At 28.6% G+C, this 23,467-nt stretch overlaps 2 protein-coding genes across 2 annotated transcripts; one reads left to right on the top strand and one right to left on the bottom strand.

The window, feature by feature from the left end:
* Window positions 1–4,057: 4,057 nt before the first annotated feature.
* LOC101243720 (uncharacterized) lies at window positions 4,058–6,077 on the bottom strand. The gene is made up of 2 exons (XM_004242006.4): window positions 5,216–6,077; window positions 4,058–4,374 (listed from the first exon to the last, which is right to left on the bottom strand). The coding sequence occupies exons 1-2, from the start codon at window positions 5,947–5,949 to the stop codon at window positions 4,290–4,292; spliced, it is 819 nt and encodes a 272-aa protein (XP_004242054.1). The 5' UTR covers window positions 5,950–6,077; the 3' UTR covers window positions 4,058–4,289.
* Window positions 6,078–11,724: 5,647 nt separating this feature from the next.
* On the top strand, window positions 11,725–21,844 carry LOC101244007 (2-oxoisovalerate dehydrogenase subunit alpha 1, mitochondrial). The gene is made up of 9 exons (XM_004242007.5): window positions 11,725–11,957; window positions 19,444–19,584; window positions 19,756–19,938; window positions 20,243–20,400; window positions 20,503–20,602; window positions 20,740–20,851; window positions 20,935–21,074; window positions 21,246–21,431; window positions 21,527–21,844. The coding sequence occupies exons 1-9, from the start codon at window positions 11,817–11,819 to the stop codon at window positions 21,692–21,694; spliced, it is 1,329 nt and encodes a 442-aa protein (XP_004242055.2). The 5' UTR covers window positions 11,725–11,816; the 3' UTR covers window positions 21,695–21,844.
* Window positions 21,845–23,467: the final 1,623 nt, after the last annotated feature.

Here is a 23,467-nt window from a genome sequence, read left to right as displayed (position 1 = left end):
TATAAATGATAAATATTTATTTTATTATAGTGTATTTATGTAACTTTCCCTTGATTAAATGTGTTTTAGTTGTTATATTTGGTCGCAAATACTATAAAATTTCCAAGATATACCAAATATAGACATCAATAAACACTATTAACCCTGTTTATTAAAGCAACACCAAAAATTCAATCATCTCATTACAAATTTTCAAATGTAGACCTATTTGGATAAAAAAAATGTTTTACATAATTTAATTATAAACATGTAAAGCCAGTAATTAGTTATAACCATAAAATCACAATACATAATACTGCAAATGTACATTTAATAGTCTATTAAATTCAATATCATGGGAAAAAAAATTATTGATAATATTTGTGTCATCAATTTAAGACGGCACCTACTGATAATTTTTGCATTTCCTTTGAATAACTTAGTGATCATTATTTCAAAAAGTTAGAGAAAATAACTAATTAAGCCACTAAAAGTTCACTATCATAAACAACATTAAGCAACAATGGGCTAAATGGGCTTGGACCATTTTTGCCACTTCTAATCACCACTCATCTTGAACCTATGTTTCCAACTCCATTAAAGGCCCATATTAGGAGCTAGATATAACAAAGTAATTTTAAAAAGACATGAATATTAGGAAATATGAATTTTGTGATACGTGGTCTCCTAAAAATTGAAGTGTCTAGTCTTTGAATTGGCGGAGGCAGGAGCGGCTCAAACATATTAATGGTCTAAAGAAAAAATCAAATGGGGCCTTGAACTTGAATTGTTAATAACTTTTATATAATTGATTTCTTCTAGTTTTCAATTGATAAAGTTACCATTCTTATTTTAAATTATTTTTCATGAGATATAATACTCTAAATATGTCAAATTTCTTCTAATAATTCCTTTAAATTTACTTTTTCTACAAATAGTATTCAATATTTATTAAAAAATAATAACTTATAACCTATTATTATTAAAAATGAAACCCCTTAAATTTGAAGGCATAAGACACATTTTTTTTAACACTGTCGAACCACCCGGACGGAACCCAGCCCAACTTATGATCAGGGTCCTTCGAATTCTTTTTACTTGAAAATTATACTATTTAAGTATTTATATATATAAAATAATGTCTAACCACCCTTGTCTGCTTGTTTATTCAAATTTTGAACCCCTTGTCCCCAGACTTCAATCGCTCTACCAATTTAATAACTAAAGAATTTCACTTGTTCTAACTTACACATATTCATGAATATATATGAATAGATTATTGAGGTGTGTCTATCGAATATTACTTCAGAAATATTGAATATTGATAATAGTTTAAAATGTGAAATATTATTGCATATTGGAAAGACATAAATAAAGAATTTTTCCGCGAAGTACCAATGTTGTTCTTTCAGCTAGTCATAAATATGTATGTCGAAGCGGTAATTGGACGGATTGGATTGAATTTGGATGGTTATTAATGGGTTAAGACAACAAATGGGTCAAGACCTAACTCAAATCATATTTGTTTGAGTAAAAAACGATTGAGTAACGGGTTATATATCAATCCATTTTTTAAGAGTAACTTTCACATATAATAAACATAAAAAGTATATTTATATGTTATAGCTATAGTTCGCATAATTGCTCTTTATAACAAATTTTCTATTTGTTATGGAGCTTTTGATTTGTATAATTCGCTACATAAAACCAATTTTAATAAACAAATTGTTCAGTTTAGTATAAATTTCTTTATACATTGTAATTTGTATAACAAGGTTTGTATTTGTATAATTATAAGTGTATATGACGAAAATATATGTATTTGTATTTGTATATACATTTTTTTCTCGCTTTATACAAACACAAACACATTTTATACATTTATATACCGAATGAATAAATGTATATCAAGAATGACTAATTGTATATCAAATCAGATGACAAAAAAATGAAATGTTTGATGCAAATTACAAATAAAATAAACTTTAACTGTAATATTTAATTTGAATTAATAATTTGTTATTTCATATTATGTTACCTTTTTATAATGGACTATGTTAACAAATAGGGAGGTTATTCCTAAACAGATTGAGCGGATTGGATTAAATGGGCTTGATTTTGCCACCTCTAAATTTACACGAACGGTGGAATACAATTTATTTCAAAATGATATATATATACAAAATGCAAAACAACAGTTACCGACACGATTACCTTGTTGATCGTTGAATTAATCAACACATGAGGACAATTTTAAAGTGATGATTTAGTGGAATTAAGTATGGTGTTTTGATTCCTATAGAGGATGTCTAAACCTAGTTGTATTTAATTTTATCAAGAAAAAAAGTGTATTTGGGTTTCCCTTCTTTATGAATTAGTTGTATTAAATCTTACTCTTGTGACCTTAAACATGTCACGTGAAAAATTGAAATTAAATTGTTTCAAAAAAAAGAAAGAGGTCATTCTTTTTAAAGCAAACTATAAAGGAAAGAAGGTCATTCATTTTGAAATGAAGTGAATACTTTTTATTCTTAGTTGGAGCTTGTTTGAATTGGCTTTTTGCTATAAATTAGGATTTTCAATTTATGACTTTTGATTTATTTTTATTATTTTGACTTCAAAATAAGAGTTTATAAGCATTTTCTAATTTTATTCAAACACTTCAAAACGGTTTAAAAACTATTTTAACTTACAAATATATAAAATAAGTCAATCAAAACGGACACTTCTTCGATTTTGATACGTTTACTTGCTTTACCTTCACGACTTCATTGATGTAGTCAAAATCAGTGTGATAGCAAACAAATGTGTTCAATCGAATTTGGACAAATTAGAAATGGCAGAATTAAAGAAATGGGTTATAATTCAATGCATCTATTTTTACAGGTAAAAAGTAGTGAAAAGTTTCGAGTCTATTTAACTTGTACTTTATACAATTTATCTAGAAGAAAAAGAAAGATCAAAAAAAAGCTGGCATTAGAATAACTAACATTTGGATATAGTCAGAAGTAGAATCACGATCTAAGCCAAAAAAAAAAAGGCACAAAATTATTAACGTACATAATAGAGAAAAATCTTAATCAAAGGTTAAATTAATTTTGTTTAATAATAAGCTACATCTAAACTAATTACTCTTAATTTTAGATGTGATAGATTTAATTAATAAACAAGTTATGCACTTATCGTGTATCTACCTACAAAGGTTGATTGCATCGAAAGGCCCCAAAATATGTATATTTCTACTCATTCAAGCCATTACAAGACAAGCCAGTCATTATGAAGAAAAGATTGATAAGTGCTAAGATCGAGGCCTTATTTGTTTTCATTAAAATTAAGAGGTCTAAATCTGAATACACATCTGAATATTAAGTTTTGCATTAAGATTTGGGTGTTTTAATCTGAATACACATCTGAATATATAGATGTGGTCTCCAAATCTGAACACAAAATATAATGTTGTTTGTTTTCAATGTCTGAATGTGGAAGTGACATTATATTAATAAAATATTATAAAATTTTCATTTCAACAAAATATATCACTTTTAATATAAAAAGAAGTTTTAAAAGTTTTGATAATCATGATTTGGAGTACTAATTTTTCATTCAAAAATTTTGATAAACAACAATACACCAAAAATATTATTGCAACAATTGTTCTTGACACACATCAATACAATAAAATTATTAATATAAAAAAAACTACTTCAAATGATTTATGAAAACTTAGCAATCGAAAAAAGATGGTGTTTGATTAAAAAGTGAGAAATAAAGTTTTTAGTTATGAGTAAAAGGCATGTCCAAATCAGAGAATTTATGATTTATTATTTGATAACTTACTAAATGAGTCTGAATGTTGTCAAGAGTCTCCTACATATTTGATTTAGATCTTTTCAGACTCATTAAGAGGATTTTTTAAAAAATAAAACAAATGAACTTAATGAGTTGAATCTGAATGATTGAGATTCAGACATAAAAAAGCAAACATAGTTAATGAGCTGAATCAAAATAATTAAAATCTAGATCTCCATTAAGTGAAAACAAATGAGACCTAATTCAAAGAATGTCCTTTTGAGATCTCTTTACTTCCAATGCAATAATAGTACATTGCCAATATATATTGATCTCAAATTTCAACTTAATATTGTTCTAAATAACAAATAAATGCTTGCCAAATCAAGAAACAAAAAGGAAATAAAAGACTATATTATAGCTATATATAGTCTAAAAGAAAACTATACAAACATATATATCATTATTAGTATATGTTTTACAAGACTCAAAACATATATAGAGAGAGATAAGTGGCATCATCACCAATCTAAATCAGTCATCACTTTGTTTTTCTCTGATAAGCATAAACTTGACCAACAACTGCTTAATAACCCTTCCCTTTTCCTGCATTACATGAAGAAAAAAAATTCTTAATAAATATTTATGGGTGTTTCTTAATTTAAACTCTTCTCTTTTTCCTTTTCTCAGTGGGTGGGTGGATGGTTTGACGTTCCAATAATGTCATATATATATATATATATATATATATATATATATATATATATATAAAGTAAGTAAAAATAAAATTATGCTAAAAAATAAGATTGTCTAAAGTAATAATCTATGTTACAAACATGCTTTTTTTTTAGTAAGTTATTCAAAAGAATGTCACATTTTTATATAAATTAATTTTCTGTTACTCTTTCTTTTTTTAGAAAAAATTGTAATAAGTCAAATACTAACGTATAGATTGACATGGAGGAAGTACTTTTTCTTTCATGTAATCTGCCAAATTCGCAAAGCTTCTAACGATGATAAGATAAAATTGTGTAACAGAATTGACTTATATCCAAAATAAAAGTTCAATTCTCTGTTCCGTCTCTATTGTTTTGTATGCAAACAGGATTTTCTGTTGATATTGAGTATAAGATTGTCTCGCTCTTAATTAAAGATTTTGAATTTGAATATTGGAAAATTCATAAAGAGCACTTCCCTTGTAGTAGAGCATTTTACGTGGCAAAAATCTGAATTAGTTCGATCAAGAAATCTCGAATAATGGATGCTATTCATAGGCTATATGTAGCAGAACTAGTACTAAAAATCAAGCACAGATCTAGGCCTTTGGATGGTGGTGTAGATCTTATATTTATATTAAAATTTAGACATCTTTAAACTTCAAATCGTGCATACGCATCAAAATTAATTCATCATCGTTGAAAAATAAAGAAATGAAGATATGTACTACCTGTTGTTATTGTTTCTGCTACTAGTACTGCTGCCTCTGCTGCTATTTCTGCCACTGCTTCCAGTACTATTGCTGCTACTTGAACCAGAAAATCTCTTCTTCCACCAATCTTTTTCCAAATTCTTCGAAGTCGAATTTTCACATTCTTCAGGTTTTGGAGAAACTCTAGTTGTATTTACTGATGAATTCTTGTTTTTCGTCTTCTTTGATCTCAAAGAAACAGGGGTAACCATTTTGATAAATACCCCTCCATTTTCAATACTCTTGCTTCTCATCATCATCTTCGCCTTCCTAATTTGTTCATTCTTCTTAATATTCACTCTCTTCTGTATCATAGCTTGATTTTTCTCACTATTACTATTAATTAGACACTCTTCTTGAGATTCAAAGGATTTCGTCTGTTCGACAAGATCCTTTAGAGAAAGCTCAAAACAAGATTCAGGCATGTTTTTGACCATTTCCATAAGTTCCCATTGCCCTCTAGCTATAGCTTGAGTTCTAGAATTCGGCGAAAGTGATCGATAATTTATTGGACTTCTTGATGGACTATTTTGCCATAAGGCTGGTGATGAAGCACCAGATTCATCATCATCTTCAATTTTTTGATCTTTAGATTGAATGTTTCCATGTTTTTGTGACACATGGAAATCAAAATTGTGAGGTTCCCAATTAGTGTCATTAAAGGTTGTGACAGGATTATGAAAATTGGGTATTTGTTTTCTTGGATCAAACATGATTGATTAAGGTTAAGAGTAGGAAATGGAAATGAGTTTATGAAGAGAGTAATATTTAATTTAGGTGTGAGGAATTTCTTCATCAATTTTGTATGGTCCATTTGTCACTTTCTTTTTAATGACAACAAAGTATTTATTAGTATGTGCCTGCACCTTTTTGTTTGTTACTCTCTCCGTCCCATTTTGTGTGGCAATATTTGATCGGACACGAAATTTAAGAGTAAATACAGATTTTGAAATGTTTATTAAATTATTATTCAATAATAAACTTATTTTTCTCTCTCTCCTCATAAACGTATTTGAGTACTATTTTTAAAAGTGAAACTTTCACATATAGCCATTAAAAAAATAAGTAATTACTCTCCATAGCTATAGTTTGATAATTACAATTTCTAACTACATGTTATTTGGAGGAGACAGGCGAGCGAGACTGAGAGAGAGAGTAGAGAGGCGAGAGAGAGGGAAAAAGAGTAGAGAAAGGCAAATTGTATATGTATATTGGTTAGATAATTGTATATTATACATATGTAATTGTATATATGGCAAGAGAGATTGAGAAAGGGAGGAGAAAGGCGAGCAAAACTGGGAGAGAGAGGAGAGAGGCGAGCGAGAGAGGGCAGAGAGTGGGAGAGAGGTGAATTGTATATGTATATAATTGTATATAACTATTGATTATACATATACATTTGTATAAATGGCAAGCGAGATTGGGGGAGGGAGGAGAGAGGCGAGCGAGATTGAGAGAGGGAGGAGAGAGGTAATTGAGAGAGGGCATATAGTGGGAGAGAGGTGAATTGTATATGTATATAGGTTAAAAACTGTATATTATACATATTTATATGTATATCTTGGCGAATTATACATATAGAAACATGACTAATTATACAAACTCGAATTAGCCCACGTAATTAATGCATAATGTTAGTCGTGAGTGGTAATTATATCAAACTGTAGCTATGATGAGTAATTAAATAATATAAGTTTACTTATCCACGTAATTTTCCCTTTTTAAAATTAAGTGAGACCAACAAGGGTAAAAAAGAAATTATACATTTAAATACTTACCATATAAAGAAATGTAATATTCTTTTTGGGACTAACCAAAAAGAAAATAGTGCCACATAAAATAAAACCGAAAGAGTACTAATTTTCTCTGTCTCATATTAGATGAACATCTTGTTAAAAATATTTATCACATATAAAATCAAGATGGAATTAAATTAGTTTTTTTCCATTTTAACTCCATAAAATAAGACTTTTGGAAGTCTAAACAGATTTCGAAGAACTGAGAATTTCTTTTTTCGAAAAGTAATGTAATATAAACAAAGTGTAAAATAATAAAATGAATCAAGTTATGAGTAATTTCTTAGTTATTAAGTAAAATAGAAAGTGTACATCTAACATTGAATACAGGGTAGGTCTTTGCTTTTTAAAATTATTTTGAAACAAAAAGAGGTGTGGAAAATTAGTATTCTAAAAAGGAAAAGTTGCCAAACGTAATTTAAAGTGTAAACCGAAAGAATAATCTACTACAATAATATGAACCACAAAATGCTCTGAATACAGTATTAATTTCTGTATCAATCTTTCGGACAAAATGACAATAATGTCCCTTTTATATATGACTTAAAAGACTTTTATAGATTGATTTAATAATTGATTCTAAATTTAGAATTATTTAAAATGAGTGAAAATTAAAAGTATGATTCTTCCTAATTTTATTTTGAATCTAACTATGCATTTTTTGATTTAAAAAGTTAATTCAAACAAGCTCTTAAAATTTACTATATCTACTTAGCGTTAACTAAATTTTTCAAAAGTAAGCACTCCTAGTCTTCGTAATTTTTTTTTTTTTACAATCTTTGGTTGTTAAATTATATATGGTAAGTTTCGTCAAATCTTTTCACATACACATGACAATATAAAAAACTACTACAGCAAATAAAATTAAATAAAAAATAAGTTGTAAAAATTGCACTTTCAAATGTGAATTTATATATTTTTTTTAAAAAAAAATACACATTTATCGTTGAATTTAATAACCACGGTTTGTTGAATATCTAATGGAGATACAGATGTTCAATTTGACAAACTTAATACATCATTTTTGTAATTTTTAAAATGTATTTGGACTAAATTGTCGAAATACCACGAGTGATAAAATCATAAATGAAGAAATTTAGTCTAAGGTAGGAATGTCCTCGATGTGGATAAGATTAAGATGATTAGGATAAATATTAAAAAAATTCACAGATTTATACTTTAGTAAAAAACTATGAAAGGATGACTGTGGTAGGCCTAGGGAGAGGAAGATGTATGCCTAAAAAGTCTGGGAGAGAGGTAAGGTGATAAGGTAGGACGAAACAACTTTAACTCACCGAAAACATGTCCCTTAACGTAAAGATATGGTGGTCAAGTATCAAAGCAAAGGGTTAGTAGATTCTCAAACATTTTTCCTTTTGATCTTAGAGAATAAATTTAATTTTTACATTTCCTTTGTAAAAATTTTTAGTATTATATGTCAATCTCTTCCGTTTTGCTTATTTTTATTACTTAGTTGCTATTACTATTTTTGTTTCATCTCTTTTTTAGATTAAAACTCATGAGAAACAATCTCTTTATCCTAAATAAGTATAAGATGTGATTTATTTATTTTTTTTAATCTTGAATGTGTTATTATTGTATTTGAACAAATACCGCTCGAGGATGTACTAAAAGAAACAATTTGAACCTTCTCCAAACACAAATCATTGTTTTTCTTATTTTTTTTAATCTTTCTCAAAATAAAAAATATCACGTAAATTGAAACGAATTATTTTTTTTAAAAAAAATTAATATATTCTAGAAACTCGACACTTTGTTAGTGGTGTACAAAATCTATTGCTCCATCTATTTGTTAATGATGAACATCAAAGTAGTTGGGGGTAGGACCTCTTTTTGTCCTGAATTTCCTCGTTTTTGTCCATAGTATGTGGAAATAATTACTCTCCTTTTTTCTATGGCATTGAAACAATCACTTTGTCCTTTTTGAGATAATTCACAATTTCCCCCTCGTCTATATCCGTAATTTTAGAGATACAATTTTATTATATTAAGGTATTAATATTTCTAAATTTATTTTATTAATAATTTTTTATCTTTTTTCAATCTACATGGCACTATCTTGTAGGTTCAATACTGATTGACTTTTTTTCAAGCTAGCATCACATAGGTTAAAGCGATAGAAAATTAGTTATAAAATAAGTTCATGAGTAATAGAACCTTAGTATAATATAAGTATGTCTCTAAAATTTCAAGCATTGATTGAGCGAGTACTCGTGCTTTTTCCCTTTCTTTTTTCATAGACCTCAAATGCACGCCTATCTTTTTTTCAAATAAATAATAATACACATTAACGGATGTACGATTTCAAAATTTATAAATTTTATATACTATAATTAATTTTATAATAAAATATTATAAAATAATTGTATAATATGCGTTACCCTTTTTAAACTATATTTTTCTTGTATTAATCTTTTCATTATTAATATATTTCTTATAGTTAAATGTCATAACTCATTATGAGATATTTATTACAATAAAAAGAGTCTTTTGTCTTTCTAAAAAATTCTGCTTCAATCAAGTATGTATTCTTTATATAAAAGTCCATACAACCAAAAAATGAACAAACATAGCTTATATGTATTGTGTTCGTTATGAAAAATGTTTTCCATATATGATTTTAGAATATTTTTTTTAAAAAAAATGAATTTATAAGAGAACAAACGTAACTTTTTTTAATTTATTTTAGTATGGAAACATAATATATTATCGTAAAAGGATTTTTAAATAATCAACAAATATGGGAGGTTGGAGTACTGAATGGTGAATTATAATTACGACGTGTATAGAGAGGACGGAGAAAATATAATTAATGTGAAATGTTATTTATGAATTATTTAATTTTACTACTTCGGTTAGTCTTTACTTTAAACTTTTTTTTTTCAAATTTAAGATCCAAACATAAAATAATAATTACGTTTAATATTATTACCAATAACTAGTGTGTCTCAAATACTATATGTTTCTTTTAAGAACTATAATTGATTGCTTGCAATTATTTCTTTTCTTATTAAAATGATTTGAATTTTTTTGCGGCTTTGCTACGTCAAGAAGTATGTGGCAGACATCATAAGGAGATCAAATAAGGTTTGCACCCAAACATTTTTAAATAGGTGAGAATTATATAATGTTAGTTCTTTTATTTTAATTTCAATTATTTTCTTTTAATTTATTTAACTTAATTAAAAAAAAAATCGGTTCTCATATGATTATGGACATGATATTAACAGCATTCACAAAATTGTCACCATACGAATAAACTATCTGGTGGGAGGAGAAAAACAAATGCAAAATATATACGAGATATCATATTTGGACATTATTATTTTATTTGTATTTATCTGTTTTAAGAAAAATTGGATAATTCATAGTTAAAAAGAAAGGCAAAACTTACATATATATATATATATATATATATATATATATATATATATATATATATATATATATATATATATATATAAATTTTTTTTATCATTTATAGCAATAACATTTTTTTCACTTGACCACTTTTAATTCATTTATAATACAAGTTTAATATATATTACAAAAAACTATTTATTATTCACATATAATGCAAGTTTTAGTGATGATAATACATTTATCACACATTTTAATACACTTATAATATAATGTGACAATTTTTTACCAAACAAACATAATATATTTCAAAAACAATTATAATTCAAATATATTGAATGTATAATTCACTTTTAATACATATTACAAATTTATTACAATATTGCTATAAATGATAATAACTAAAAAGTATCGCTAAAATCAGTAATTATTTTTTAAAATGTATTAATTTATGTAAATTTCCCTAAAAAGAAGATGAAATTGGGCTTTGCCATCTTGATGAGAAATTGGGTCAGCCTACATAAAAAGTTGCATAATTAGTCGATAAATTGAGATTGGGCTCATTAACTAAGTGAACCCAGTGATTCCAAGCCCAACTTTGAAACCTACTCATAAATTGGGCCAAAATCAAGGGCCAAGATTGATAAATCGATGCCCAATTGACGTATTGTGCATCAATCAATCAGTTTTGATTTTAAAAAAGCGACGGACAAGATCTGTATATAATCTCGAGATCCTTTTTATTGATTTTATTAAATAATTACAATAATTGATATTAGTGTTCTATTGCAAATTTGCACATCCCATTTTAGATTTTAGAAATGATTTGACAAATAAATAAATAATATTAAAACAATAAAATAAATATATATTTTTTTACTATAATAATCGAACGAGTAAAATAAACTGAGTACATGACATGAATGATAACCCATACGCCTCGTTATTCCAAATATTTTTTCGACACATGTTTTCTGCTTTCAAATAAAAGCAAATTATTGTTTCAAAAAGGGTCCAGAAGTTACAGATTTCATGTTGCGTGGATATATATTGGAATTTTCGGATCCGTATAAACAAATAAATCATATATATATAAACTGAATTAATATTTTATAAAATAAATATCAAATAAAGTGAATATTTTATTATAATAATTACAGCTGAGGCAAAGTGACATCATTCCTAATATATACAATGAACTAGTTAAAATAATAAAATTAAATAATATTTTTATGTAAGACTATTATTTTTCTTAAATTTCGTTTTAAATTAAAATATGTTCATATAGAGGATATATTAATATTTAAATGCAACATAAACTTGTACATATACACTTGGGGCTTAACCCCTTCTGCTCTCAAGCTTGAAGCTTCTTCTTCAAAAGAATTATTTCAATAATACTAATGGAGATGTTGTTTTCAAAATCAAGAAGCTTAACTCATTTTCTACAATACTACACCAAAAAGTATGCAGTACAGCAGAGATGTTTTGAGTCCATTAAAGCTGGAGAGCTGCAACTTGATAACTATAACGAAGATGATCAGGTAAAATCTCACGCGTAATTTTATTTCTGAATTAAGTCTATCGTGTAAGTGTTATGTTGAATATGTAGCCATTTGCCATAGGCTGATATTACCTGACAATCCCCCTTTCTAAAACCTGTTTCATACAATATGTAGCCATTTGAAATCCAATCTATGATCTTGAATCTAATACTCTCACTTATTAGATAATCGCTTACCATTATGCTAAAAGCTATAGCGATAGCAAAGACATCTTAACTAACTCGCCGCGCTGTTATGATTGAAATAATTAGGAGTTATTTGACCATGTGTAGAAGATAAACAAGAAATATATCATAATACATAAAAATTTAGCGTGGTTTGATGTACATCCACAATGAGGATGAACAATCCAGTAAATAGAGAGAAATAACCTCAACAAATTCACTCGGAAAATAAGAAGGTTCATACAACTGATAACATATCACTTGTATCACACAAATTCTCTCCCTAACCGTAATTCTCAAAGCCCCTAGGACTATATTGTAAATGTTAATTAAGTTAAAAGGATCAAACCTCTTTTTATAAAATCCTAAATATTTTCCTACTAGAAAAGGACTAGCCACTGCTAAATTTTTTTTCTAAGAAGAAAACGTATTTATTATAAGAAAGTCATGACAATTGACCCAACACACATCAACCCTCTCGTCAGTGTTGCCGAGACATGATATTAATGTTATCTAACACACCTAATAACCAAATACTCCAACTTGTTTTCATCGTATCTTGTGGATATCCAATACTAATTAATGTGGCATAAATTTTGAAGTTGCACATCTAGAAGATCAATTTGTTAGTTGAAGTATTTTAATTAACACAATAAAACGAGTTAAAATGCTTAAATATGTATATTCAAAATTGAAATATTTATTTATAAATTTTAAATCAAATCCAAATGTTTATTTATAAATCATGCCAAAAATATCTACCACGCATTTATATTTGGATTCTCTTAAAGAGTTATAGTGACATGACAAGTTACCACCGAATATTAAAATTACTTTTGATATATTGTAATTACATATTTAACCCACAATTTCCATGTTTAAAGAGTTTATTTCTTTTCAAAATTGTATGTGATTATAATTATGCTATAATATGAAAGCCAAAAATAACCAATTTCAATTATTTTGAAATTATTATTATTATTATTTTATAACATATAAAATGAAACGTGTAGGAGGGACTTAGGTGCACTTGATAATATCAATGGCTACATAAAGTATTAAGCAAATAATTTATAGTATTGATATTACATGTCTTCACACAAATTTTTTAAGATAAATTTAAAATATTAAAAAAATTGTGATGATTAAGTAGAAATTATTGTACAAGAGTGTAAGCTACATTCTTTACTGTTTTCCTTAACATTAAATAATGAATTATGACAAGGCAAACTATTATTATTCAGTGATGTGATTTGCTACATGACACAAATTTACTCGTTTATTTAATTCCACAAAGGAAGTATTTTGTCTCTTTCAATTATCTAGTGAATTATTTTTTGTGGTTTTGACGCCTAACTATATTTCGCATTTCAATTTCACGTATTACTTATGGTGACTTTTAAAAATAATTGTGTCAAATTATTATTATTGTATAACTTTAAGAAAAAAATATTTATTTATTCTTAGTAGTAATTGTTCTGGAAGATTACAAATACTTTAAAATGTTAATATTTAATGAAAAGAGATTATATCTTAAGAGAAAAGTGAGGGAAAAATAATTTTAAAAAAATTTCATTACTATTTTTAAGAGATGAGTAAAAGAGAAACTCGATAAATTTTTTTAAAAAGGCTATATCTCTAACTTGTCATTTGACATGATTGATCAAGTTTTACATAATCATCTTTTATATCTTTTGAAAATTTTCTAATATCTTATATTATCTTTATTTTATTTTTGTTATTCGTCATTTTTACGTAAAAAGTACTCTTAAATTATATAACTCGTAAATAAATTCAAAAATATTTCTGTACTTGTCAACATAAAAGTGTTTACCATCACCAAGCTTGTTTGCCAAGTTTCCAATTTGCTTATTTAAAAAAAAATAAAAAAATCCCAAGTGCATGCTTTTGGACATTAAATATTATTTTGGCTAATCATTTCCAGAAATGCTTTTATCAATATTAAAAAACAATAATTTTTGCTAGGACAAGTAGTTTCAAAATATTTTTGAAAAAGAAAAATTAGATTTTTGTTATAAAATCAAGCTCATAAGAGATATAATTATAAAGAGAAGAGGAGAAGAGATGTAGATAGAAGAAGAGGAATTTTCTTATTATTCAAGTGTATTCAAGTCTCATATGTATATATTACAATAGTGAATGAACAACCCTATTTATAGAGTGAGAAATCACTCCAAAGGTTACCATATTAAGTATCATAATAAATAGATACATTCTTATCCAAAAAGGTTCATGTCATCTAATGAATATGAATGGTTGTTCATGTACCAACCTTATGGACTATCCACTTAATTCAATGTATTTATAACACTCCCCCTTGGATGTCCATAGATAGTGTGCCTCGTTAAAACCTTACTAGGAAAAACCCTGTGGGAAAAAACTCTAGTGAAGGAAAAAGAGTACACATATCTTTTGATACGCACCATTTGTTGCCTCATTAAAAACCTTGCCAGGAAAACCCAATGGAAAAAAACCTCGATCAAGGGAAAAAAAGTGCAACGCGTATTGTACTCCCCCTGATTAAAACATCACTTGATTTCTTGTGATGATGTCTCCAATCTTTGTACATTGTGGTTGGTATATTCTTTTTTTAAAGAAAACCCACACATTTCTTGAATATGGTGTGTCATTTATCTCAACCAGACGCGCTTTTGACTTGCTTCATAAAGGACTTTTATTTCTGCAGAGCAACATTTGCTTCATTGATCCCCAGGATATTATTGTGCCTCCACATGCAAACACATAGCGTGATTGAGATAGAACTTTATGCGGATCAGATAAATATTCTGCATCTGCGTAACCAATCAATTTTGTTTTGGATTCCTCGGAATAGAATAAGCCCATAACTATGGTCCTTTGAGGATATTCAATCATGTGTTCAACACCATTTCAATGTTCTTTATCGGGGAGAAACTGAATCTTGCCAGTAAATTTACTGCAAAACAAATATCTAGTCAAATATTGTTAGTAAGATGCACTAGTGCCCTGATTGCACCAAGATAGAGTTTCATCACCAAGAAACTCTTATCCTTCTTTTGAGATCAAACTGAATCATCATTTATGTCAAGTGATCTCATAATCATTGGGGTACTCAATGAATGCGATATATCCACATAAAATTGCATCAAAATTTTTTCAGTGTATGTGCACTGTTAGACAAATACTTTATTTGTCAAATTAACAATCTGTAGGTCTAGACAAAATTTTGTCTTACCAAGACCTTTTCATAAAAATACAAGGACTATTAGGGTCATTCTTTTGTACCCTTTTTCTTCCTTGACTATTTCAATCCATATAAGGATTCTTGACGCTTTATTGGAAAAGTTTCTTTCAAACTCTTATATGCTTCAGACACCTCGATTGTTTCAAGGATTTTCATATAACCTTCATTGTCTAGCTAGACATTACAATTATTCATTTACATGCATTCAAGTTTTCATATGTTGCCAGATCAAAACAAACCTCATTTCATCCACCAAAGGAGAAAACATCTCCAATAATGTCAGGATTTTGCGATAAACTTTTATGCCCCAAGGCACAAATCGTATTTGATATATTACGGTTATACTATCGCATAATAATTTATTTGTACCCCACTGACAATATACCTTGAATTATGGACTACCAGTCCAAAATGTCACTTTTCTAAGTGAAACAAAATATACTTGAATTGTGCATTTTACTTGGTCAACCATTTATCTGTCCATACTATATGACAGATTTGAATTCAAGATCCTCGTCACAATTTATATCATTGAGCGCTACCTCGTATCAAAGATACCGTCGACGGTTATTTGATATCGATTCCAACAAGACATAACTTATCGAGATCTCTTCATTTTTCATTATTTCAGGTACCTGAACCTTTTTCAAGATTTTATGAAGTGTTATGTCAATGTGCTCTTTTATAGCACTTGCCTCATTATCATGACTATATTAATCATTTGCTCCTTCCTTCTTCAAGGAATTTTATATTTGGAATCGATTGGTCTATTACGCTTCCGGCGTATCATAGACTCTGTCCTTCAAGGACTTCATATTGGAGCATTTGCAGCTGAATTATATCATAGGGTCAGTGCATTCATCTGGCAATTGATTTGCAACATTATGCAAATGAATTATCCCTTAAACTTTAAGTTCACATATTTATTTTAACGAGGATCTAGATAATTCATAATTAACCTCACACATAATTTTCAGCTGTCAATCATCTCTCCCCCTAATGTTAGAAAATCTAACATTCATTCCAACCTTATTTGGAAGTTCATCTTTGTGCGTGGTGGAACAATTAAAATCATAACCGCACAATCAACATGTTAGATGAAAATTATATGGTTCCTGACCCTGAACCAATTTTAATGGGGAAACCTTGTTGGTTTGATGCATACATGTGTTGCTACATGTTATATAAAATTATCTCATACTAAATCTTATTTGGGAGTTTTGTTCTCATAACCATGATTTAGCTATAATTGGAGGCATACAATTTCTGCTAAATCAACCAGCATTATCAATATAATTTCATAGTTTGGAACTATGCTCTTAATTTTAACAATTTGAGCAAACAACCTTACAAAAATCAATTTGTAAGCTGACAACAAAATACATGTGACCATCGCATAGATGCATCAATCATATAGTTGCAAATGATCCACATGACAGGTGAACGGGCCCATATTCACCCTTTTATATGTTCCAAAAATTTTTAGGGGATTACAGTCCCGACCTTAGCTGGTACAATGATCATTTTATCAAGAGAACAAGCAACACAAGAGAATTCTTGAAGAATCTTTATTTCTTCATCATATAAATCATCTGAATTCTCAATCACGTTTGCATTACATTTAATCGGAATGGTCAACCAGTCATGCCAACTGATCTTTATTTTAGTACACTTATAATTTACTTTTACATGTGATTTCATCAGCATGTACATGTTTGTATGGAACAAACAAGAGAAAAAGTGGGGTAATCTTTTACATAAACATTATAACCCTTTTCGGTTGTAGTGATTTATAGTCTCAATATTTATTTTCATTCATCCGAAACTTAAAAAGTTTCTTTTGAGACTTACTACAACCCCAATATTATTCCTCTGATAATAGCACAACTCGTTAGAGCTTGCAATTAATTTTGTGTACTATCACATATTGCATGACAACATCCCTATGGTGAGCATCTCCTTCAAGGAGGAAATTATATTATTATTTCATGGTCAAAATCATTACGAGCAAGACGTCTTTCTTGCTTTACTTTTGTTGTACCATAGGTACACAACCAATGACAAATTTGTATTGCCACACAATAATGACCACAATCCTTATAGGCAAAAACTATTTCTTTCTTTTGCCCTTTCGGTAGTTCATACCATAGTGACATATAAACCGTACAATACAATTAGCCATTTCTGCTAAATAAAATTTATTTGCTCTCAAATCACCCGTAAAGATGAGAAGTGACATGTATCATTTTTTCTCAAACCTTCCATAGAGGTGAGTTGTGACATATATCCAACCCATAATGATTTTATCACATCTGGACCCATTCTCTTATAGAATGGTCGAGCATTCACGATACTCATTACAAGTCACATTCTCTTCAAGGATTGGACTAATTATTTATATGTACTTCATAAATTTGCATTATAAGCACATTGTCATGGCTTTAAAATTCATCATATTTCCATGACACACCTCAACATCACTTTGAAAGATCAAGTGTACCATCACTTTATCTTCTTGTCTTTTGATGGAGGATTTATAAATTATTGGGTCGATAACATTCACAAGTCCAATGTCCTTTCATACCATTTTGATAATGAAAACTGCCTTCACATTTTGAAGGACTATTTGGAGAACCCATAGTGTTCTTCCTTTTATAATTACCACAATGATGACTATTATATTTATGTCCCTCCACGCCCTTATTCATATCATTAATCATTTGTCATCTTTCAGACTAACATTCACTGCTACCACATTCGTATGATTGAATGGAGCAAGTTAACAAGCGGATTTCAGAGTTATTACATGTTGCTACCACATTCTTTTCAAGGAATGAAGCAAATTCAATAGAACGAATTTCAAGACTTTTCATCAAAGCCTAGTCATCATTATATCATCATTATGGTGCATTGACTCAAACTCAATGTCTTATCCATATAAGGCGTTTTACGCCATAATTCTATGGGACTTGAACCCAATCACGGTGCATCAAAACTCAAATTGATGTCTTACCCTTTTGGTGTGATAGAACTTGAATCTATCGTCTTATCCTCAAATATTTTTCATTATGGTGCATCCGGACTTTAACCTGATATCTTACCCTTTTGGTGCGATGAAACTTGAATTCATCGTCTTACCCTTAACCAACGGTATAATAAATCGAAGTACAACATGACTCATCCTTTGAGTCTTCAAAACAATCAAAATAACATTCAAATTCATGCTATTAAAATTTTATACCTTCTTCTATTTAAGAAATTTTGTATAGCATGTCATATTCAACCAATAGTAGTATATATCTTCGGTTCCTGATAATTGTTAGTGATTGAATACTATTTTATTCTAAATCATAAAAATATTCTAGAAAATACATACCTGATTTTATGCATATAATACTTTGATCTTCATAATGAGATCAACCAAAACATGAGTTAAAGAAAAAGTAAAACTCAATCTTAATTGGCTAGAGACTCGTGCTGATAACGTGTTATAAAATCAAGCTCATAAGAGATATAATTATAAAGAGAAGAAGAGAAGAGATGTAGATAGAAGAAGAGAAATTTTCTTATTATTCAAGTGTATTCAAGTCTCATATGTATATATTACAATAGTGAATGAACAACCCTATTTATAGAGTGAGAAATCACTCCAAAGGTTACCATATTAAGTATCATAATAAATAGATACATTTTTATCCAAAAAGGTTCATGTCACCTAGTGAATATGAATGGTTGTTCATGTACCAACCTTATGGATTATCCACTTAATTCAATGTATTTATAACAATTTTCAGCTTTTGAAAATGAATTTATGCTACTATTCAAAAAAGCTTATTTATTCCTAAAAAAAGCAACACCTTAATTTTCTAAACTAAGCACTTTTTATAGAAAAAACATTTTTACTTCCTCAAAATTACTTGGCTAAAAGTATTCTCATCACATTAATACTTACACTATCGATCATTGAGGATTAATACTTGAGCCGAGAGGATGGTCCCCATTTTCGCATAACTATTTTTAATCAGCTAACTCAAACGAACTCTTACTATTGAATCAGCAAACCTTGAATTTCCCTGGAGGAAGGATTCCAATCACAACTCGAATGAAGTTCATCTCAGAATCATTCGAAAAGAGGCTACCTTGCTATCGAGTCCTTGATGATGATGGCGATCTAATTCCAGGCAGTATATTTGAGCAGGTATACGACTCAACATGTTTAATTTTCCATAAATTCAAATTTGTTATATTCGAACTACTCTTAGAACTCTAAACTATCAAATATAATGTAACACTTGTTCAAGAAGATGGTGGAACGATTAATAATCTGTAAAATTGTCAATATTTAACATTGTAGATCGAATTATGTTAGGTGAAGAAAGGACTAGCAGTAAATATGTATTCAACTATGGTAGCACTTCAAATAATGGACACAATTTTTTATGAAGCACAAAGGCAGGGGAGGTTATCTTTCTACTTAACAAGTACTGGAGAAGAAGCTATTAACATAGCTTCTGCTGCTGCACTCACTTCAGATGACATTGTGTTGCCTCAGGTACTTTGTGAATTTTTGTCTTCCTAATTCTAATCGATACGAGTTCTTGTGAAAGATCAGCCTTACTTGAGTGTAGTTTATATTCAGAACAAGAACATCTTAGTTCTGTTTGCTGGTCCCATGACTTATTTCATCTCGATGTTTAATTTAAAAAATATTATGTTTTTTCATAAAGTGGCCAAATAATCAGTATGGTGCTGATTTTGACTCTTTTGTCAAACAGTTTAGTCCTTTCAATCAAAAATATCATTCAATGGCGCGGAACATATAAAAAGATTGAAATTTCTGGTTATGTGTATTGCAGTATAGGGAACCAGGAGTTCTTCTATGGCGCGGTTTCACTCTTGAAGAATTTGCAGACCAATTATTCGGAAATAAAAATGATTATGGAAAAGGCAGGCAAATGCCTATACATTATGGTTCTAATAAGCTCAATTACTTCACTGTTTCCTCTCCTCTCGCGTATGATTTTTTCAAATCCTTTACCCTAATTTTCCAAGTATTACATTTAGAATCTTGCGCGATTCACAGCTGCAAATTTCATTTTTTTTTGGTTGGTTTCAGCACACAGCTTCCACAGGCTGCTGGTGTGGCATACTCTCTGAAAATGGATAAAAAGGAAGCTTGTGTTGTGGTTTATTTTGGTGATGGTAGCACTAGTGAGGTGATAAAATCACATACATTTTAATTTCTCATATGGTCACTTAACAAATACGATATGAGATATGTAACGCTATTATTACCACGAGCTTCTTCATTAGATGGAATTAATGAATCCTTTTAACTTCTTTCAATTTGCAGGGTGATTTCCATGCTGGTTTAAATTTCGCAGCAGTAATGGAATCCCCTGTCATTTTTCTTTGCCGCAACAATGGATGGGCCATTAGCACTCCTGTAACAGAACAATTTCGAAGTAAATACTAAACTTGTTTATTCAATTTATGTCTTTACAACAACGCGAAATATTGAAATATCTTGTATTCTTTTCAATTTCAGGTGATGGAATTGCTATTAAGGGTCAAGCATATGGAATCAGAAGCATTCGCGTTGATGGCAATGATGCTCTAGCAGTTTACAGTGCTATTCGCGCTGCACGTCAAATGGCAATAAAGGAACAAAGACCAATATTAGTTGAGGTGAAATTTAACTACTCTGTTACTACCTCTTGTTCATATTTTACCTGTCGTCTTAAAACCCTGTTAGACGACATGTATTTAGTAGTCGTATTTGTCTAAACTACCTACTTATTCGAGCAGTAAGGGTGAAAATGAACAAAAAAGGATTTAACTTAGTATAACTCTGTACAGGCCATGACATATAGAGTAAGCCACCATTCAACGTCTGATGATTCAACAAAGTATCGTTGTGTAAAGGAAATAGAGCAATGGAGAACAGAAAAAAACCCCATAACCAGATTTAGAAAATGGATTCAGAGAAATGACTGGTGGGGTGATCAAAATGAAACTGAACTCCGCGGAAACATCAGAAAACAGGTTAAAGATTCAACCAACATCGCGTTATTTTGTACTAAAACTGCCAAAAAAATTTATTAATATGATTGTTTTTGTCCTGTTTTTTGATATCTTAGGTAGTGGAAGCAATCCAAACTGCAGAGAAAGTGGAGAAACCTCCATTGAGAGACTTATTTGGTGATGTTTATGATAAAATTCCATCAAATTTGCAAGAACAAGAGAGGTTTATTAGAGACAGTACTAAAAGATACCCAAAAGAGTATCCTTTTAATGTGCCTGTATAGGCTATTTGTCTAGAAATTTTGTGTGACTCTCTGCTGTACCATATTGAGATGGGGTTGAGTGCATGATTTGTCAAAGTATATGCAGTATAATTTTTGTTGTATTCGACTCAATCGTTTGAATAAAATAGATATACAATTGGCCGAGTTTAATTGCGATTCAATTAAGAGAACAAGATAACTATTTGAGTTTTTCCTCATTTTCTTCATTTCCAGCTAATTTAGTAACTAATCTCTACTTTGGATCTAAATAAATTACAGTTGAAAGAAAATGAATAATAATGTATAAACAATTTTTTTAGGACTGATCTAATAATATTACTCTTGACTTGTCCCCTCCAGAATATAACAGTCTAATAACAACGTGTACAACTCAAGCATTTCTGAATTAGTTGAAGAGTCCAAAGCTCCAAAAAAGAACACCTTCATTCAACATATAAATACTCTTTTATTTTATAGTAAATATAGTTGAAGACTTAGAATATTATTCTACATTTGAACTCTCGCTTTCACTTACAAGAATAAAGAGATAAAATAATAGTGATAGATCATTGAAACAGTGATTACAAGAGTTACATCAAAATAATGACCACATTCTACTCAACTTATACCCACTAACATAAGAACTTAATAATTTTATTTTTTAATATTAAAATACATAAAACACCCACATATGTTTACACCACTAGTAAACTATTTTGCTATTGGCAGTATTACCAAAGAAGTAGGGTTCGGATTAGGAAAAATTACATAAATTAGTACATTTTAATAAATAATTACTGATTTTAGCAATACTTTTTATTTATTACCATTTATAACAATGCTATGTCAAATCTACAATATTAATTAAAAGTGAATTATGTATGCAATATATATGAATTATAATTGTTTTTTGAAATATATTATGTTTGTTTGTTAAGAATTTGACATATTGTATTATAAGTGTATTAAAATGTGCGATAAATGTATTATCCATTATTAAAATTTGTATTATATATGAATAATAAATTATTATTTGTAATATGTATTAAACTTGTATTAAAAATGAATTAAAAGTGATCAAGTGAAAAAAAGATATTATTGCTATAAATGGTAAATATTTTTTTATTTTAGTATATTTATGTAAGTTTCCCTTGGGATTAATAGTATAACCAACTGCCTTACACCTAAGATAGGACGACTCTTATTTATTGTTAGTTTGTTACACTCTGCTTTAAAGAAGTTTGAAGGGATTTCTAATTGATGTTACAATTTTGAAAATAAAGTTAAGAGTAATTAAATTTTCATCTTCCAAGTCACCATCTTCTTTAAGAAAAAATCCTTTTTGCGTCAAAATATTTGGTCAAAATTCGGTTCAAATAATATTGTATTTATGTTATTTTATTTTTTTCAAATATTTTTATCTTTTTAATTTTAATATCATTTAACTAAAAAAAAAAGAAGATTATTTTAAAATTTAAATGAACTTTTTAAAATTCTAGCCAAATTTTCTGCCCATTTAGCAAATTCTTTTGGCCAAAATTTGGCCAGAATGATATTGTACCTATGTTATTTTACTTTTTCAAATATGTTTATCCTTTTAACTTTAATACTATTTAATTAAAATGAATAAAAAAGATCAGTTTATTTTAAAATAAAAAAAATATCATAAACTTTTTAAATTCTTGCCCAAATTCTAGCAAAATTTTCTAGCCATTTAGCAAATCCTTTGGCTAGAATTCGGCCAGAATGATATTGTACCGTGTTACTTTACATTTTTAGACATTTTTATCCTTT

This window comes from Solanum lycopersicum, chromosome 6, assembly GCF_036512215.1.
Source record: "Solanum lycopersicum chromosome 6, SLM_r2.1".
Classification (NCBI taxonomy): domain Eukaryota; kingdom Viridiplantae; phylum Streptophyta; class Magnoliopsida; order Solanales; family Solanaceae; genus Solanum; species Solanum lycopersicum.
This window is presented reverse-complemented; position numbering and strand designations above follow the sequence as displayed.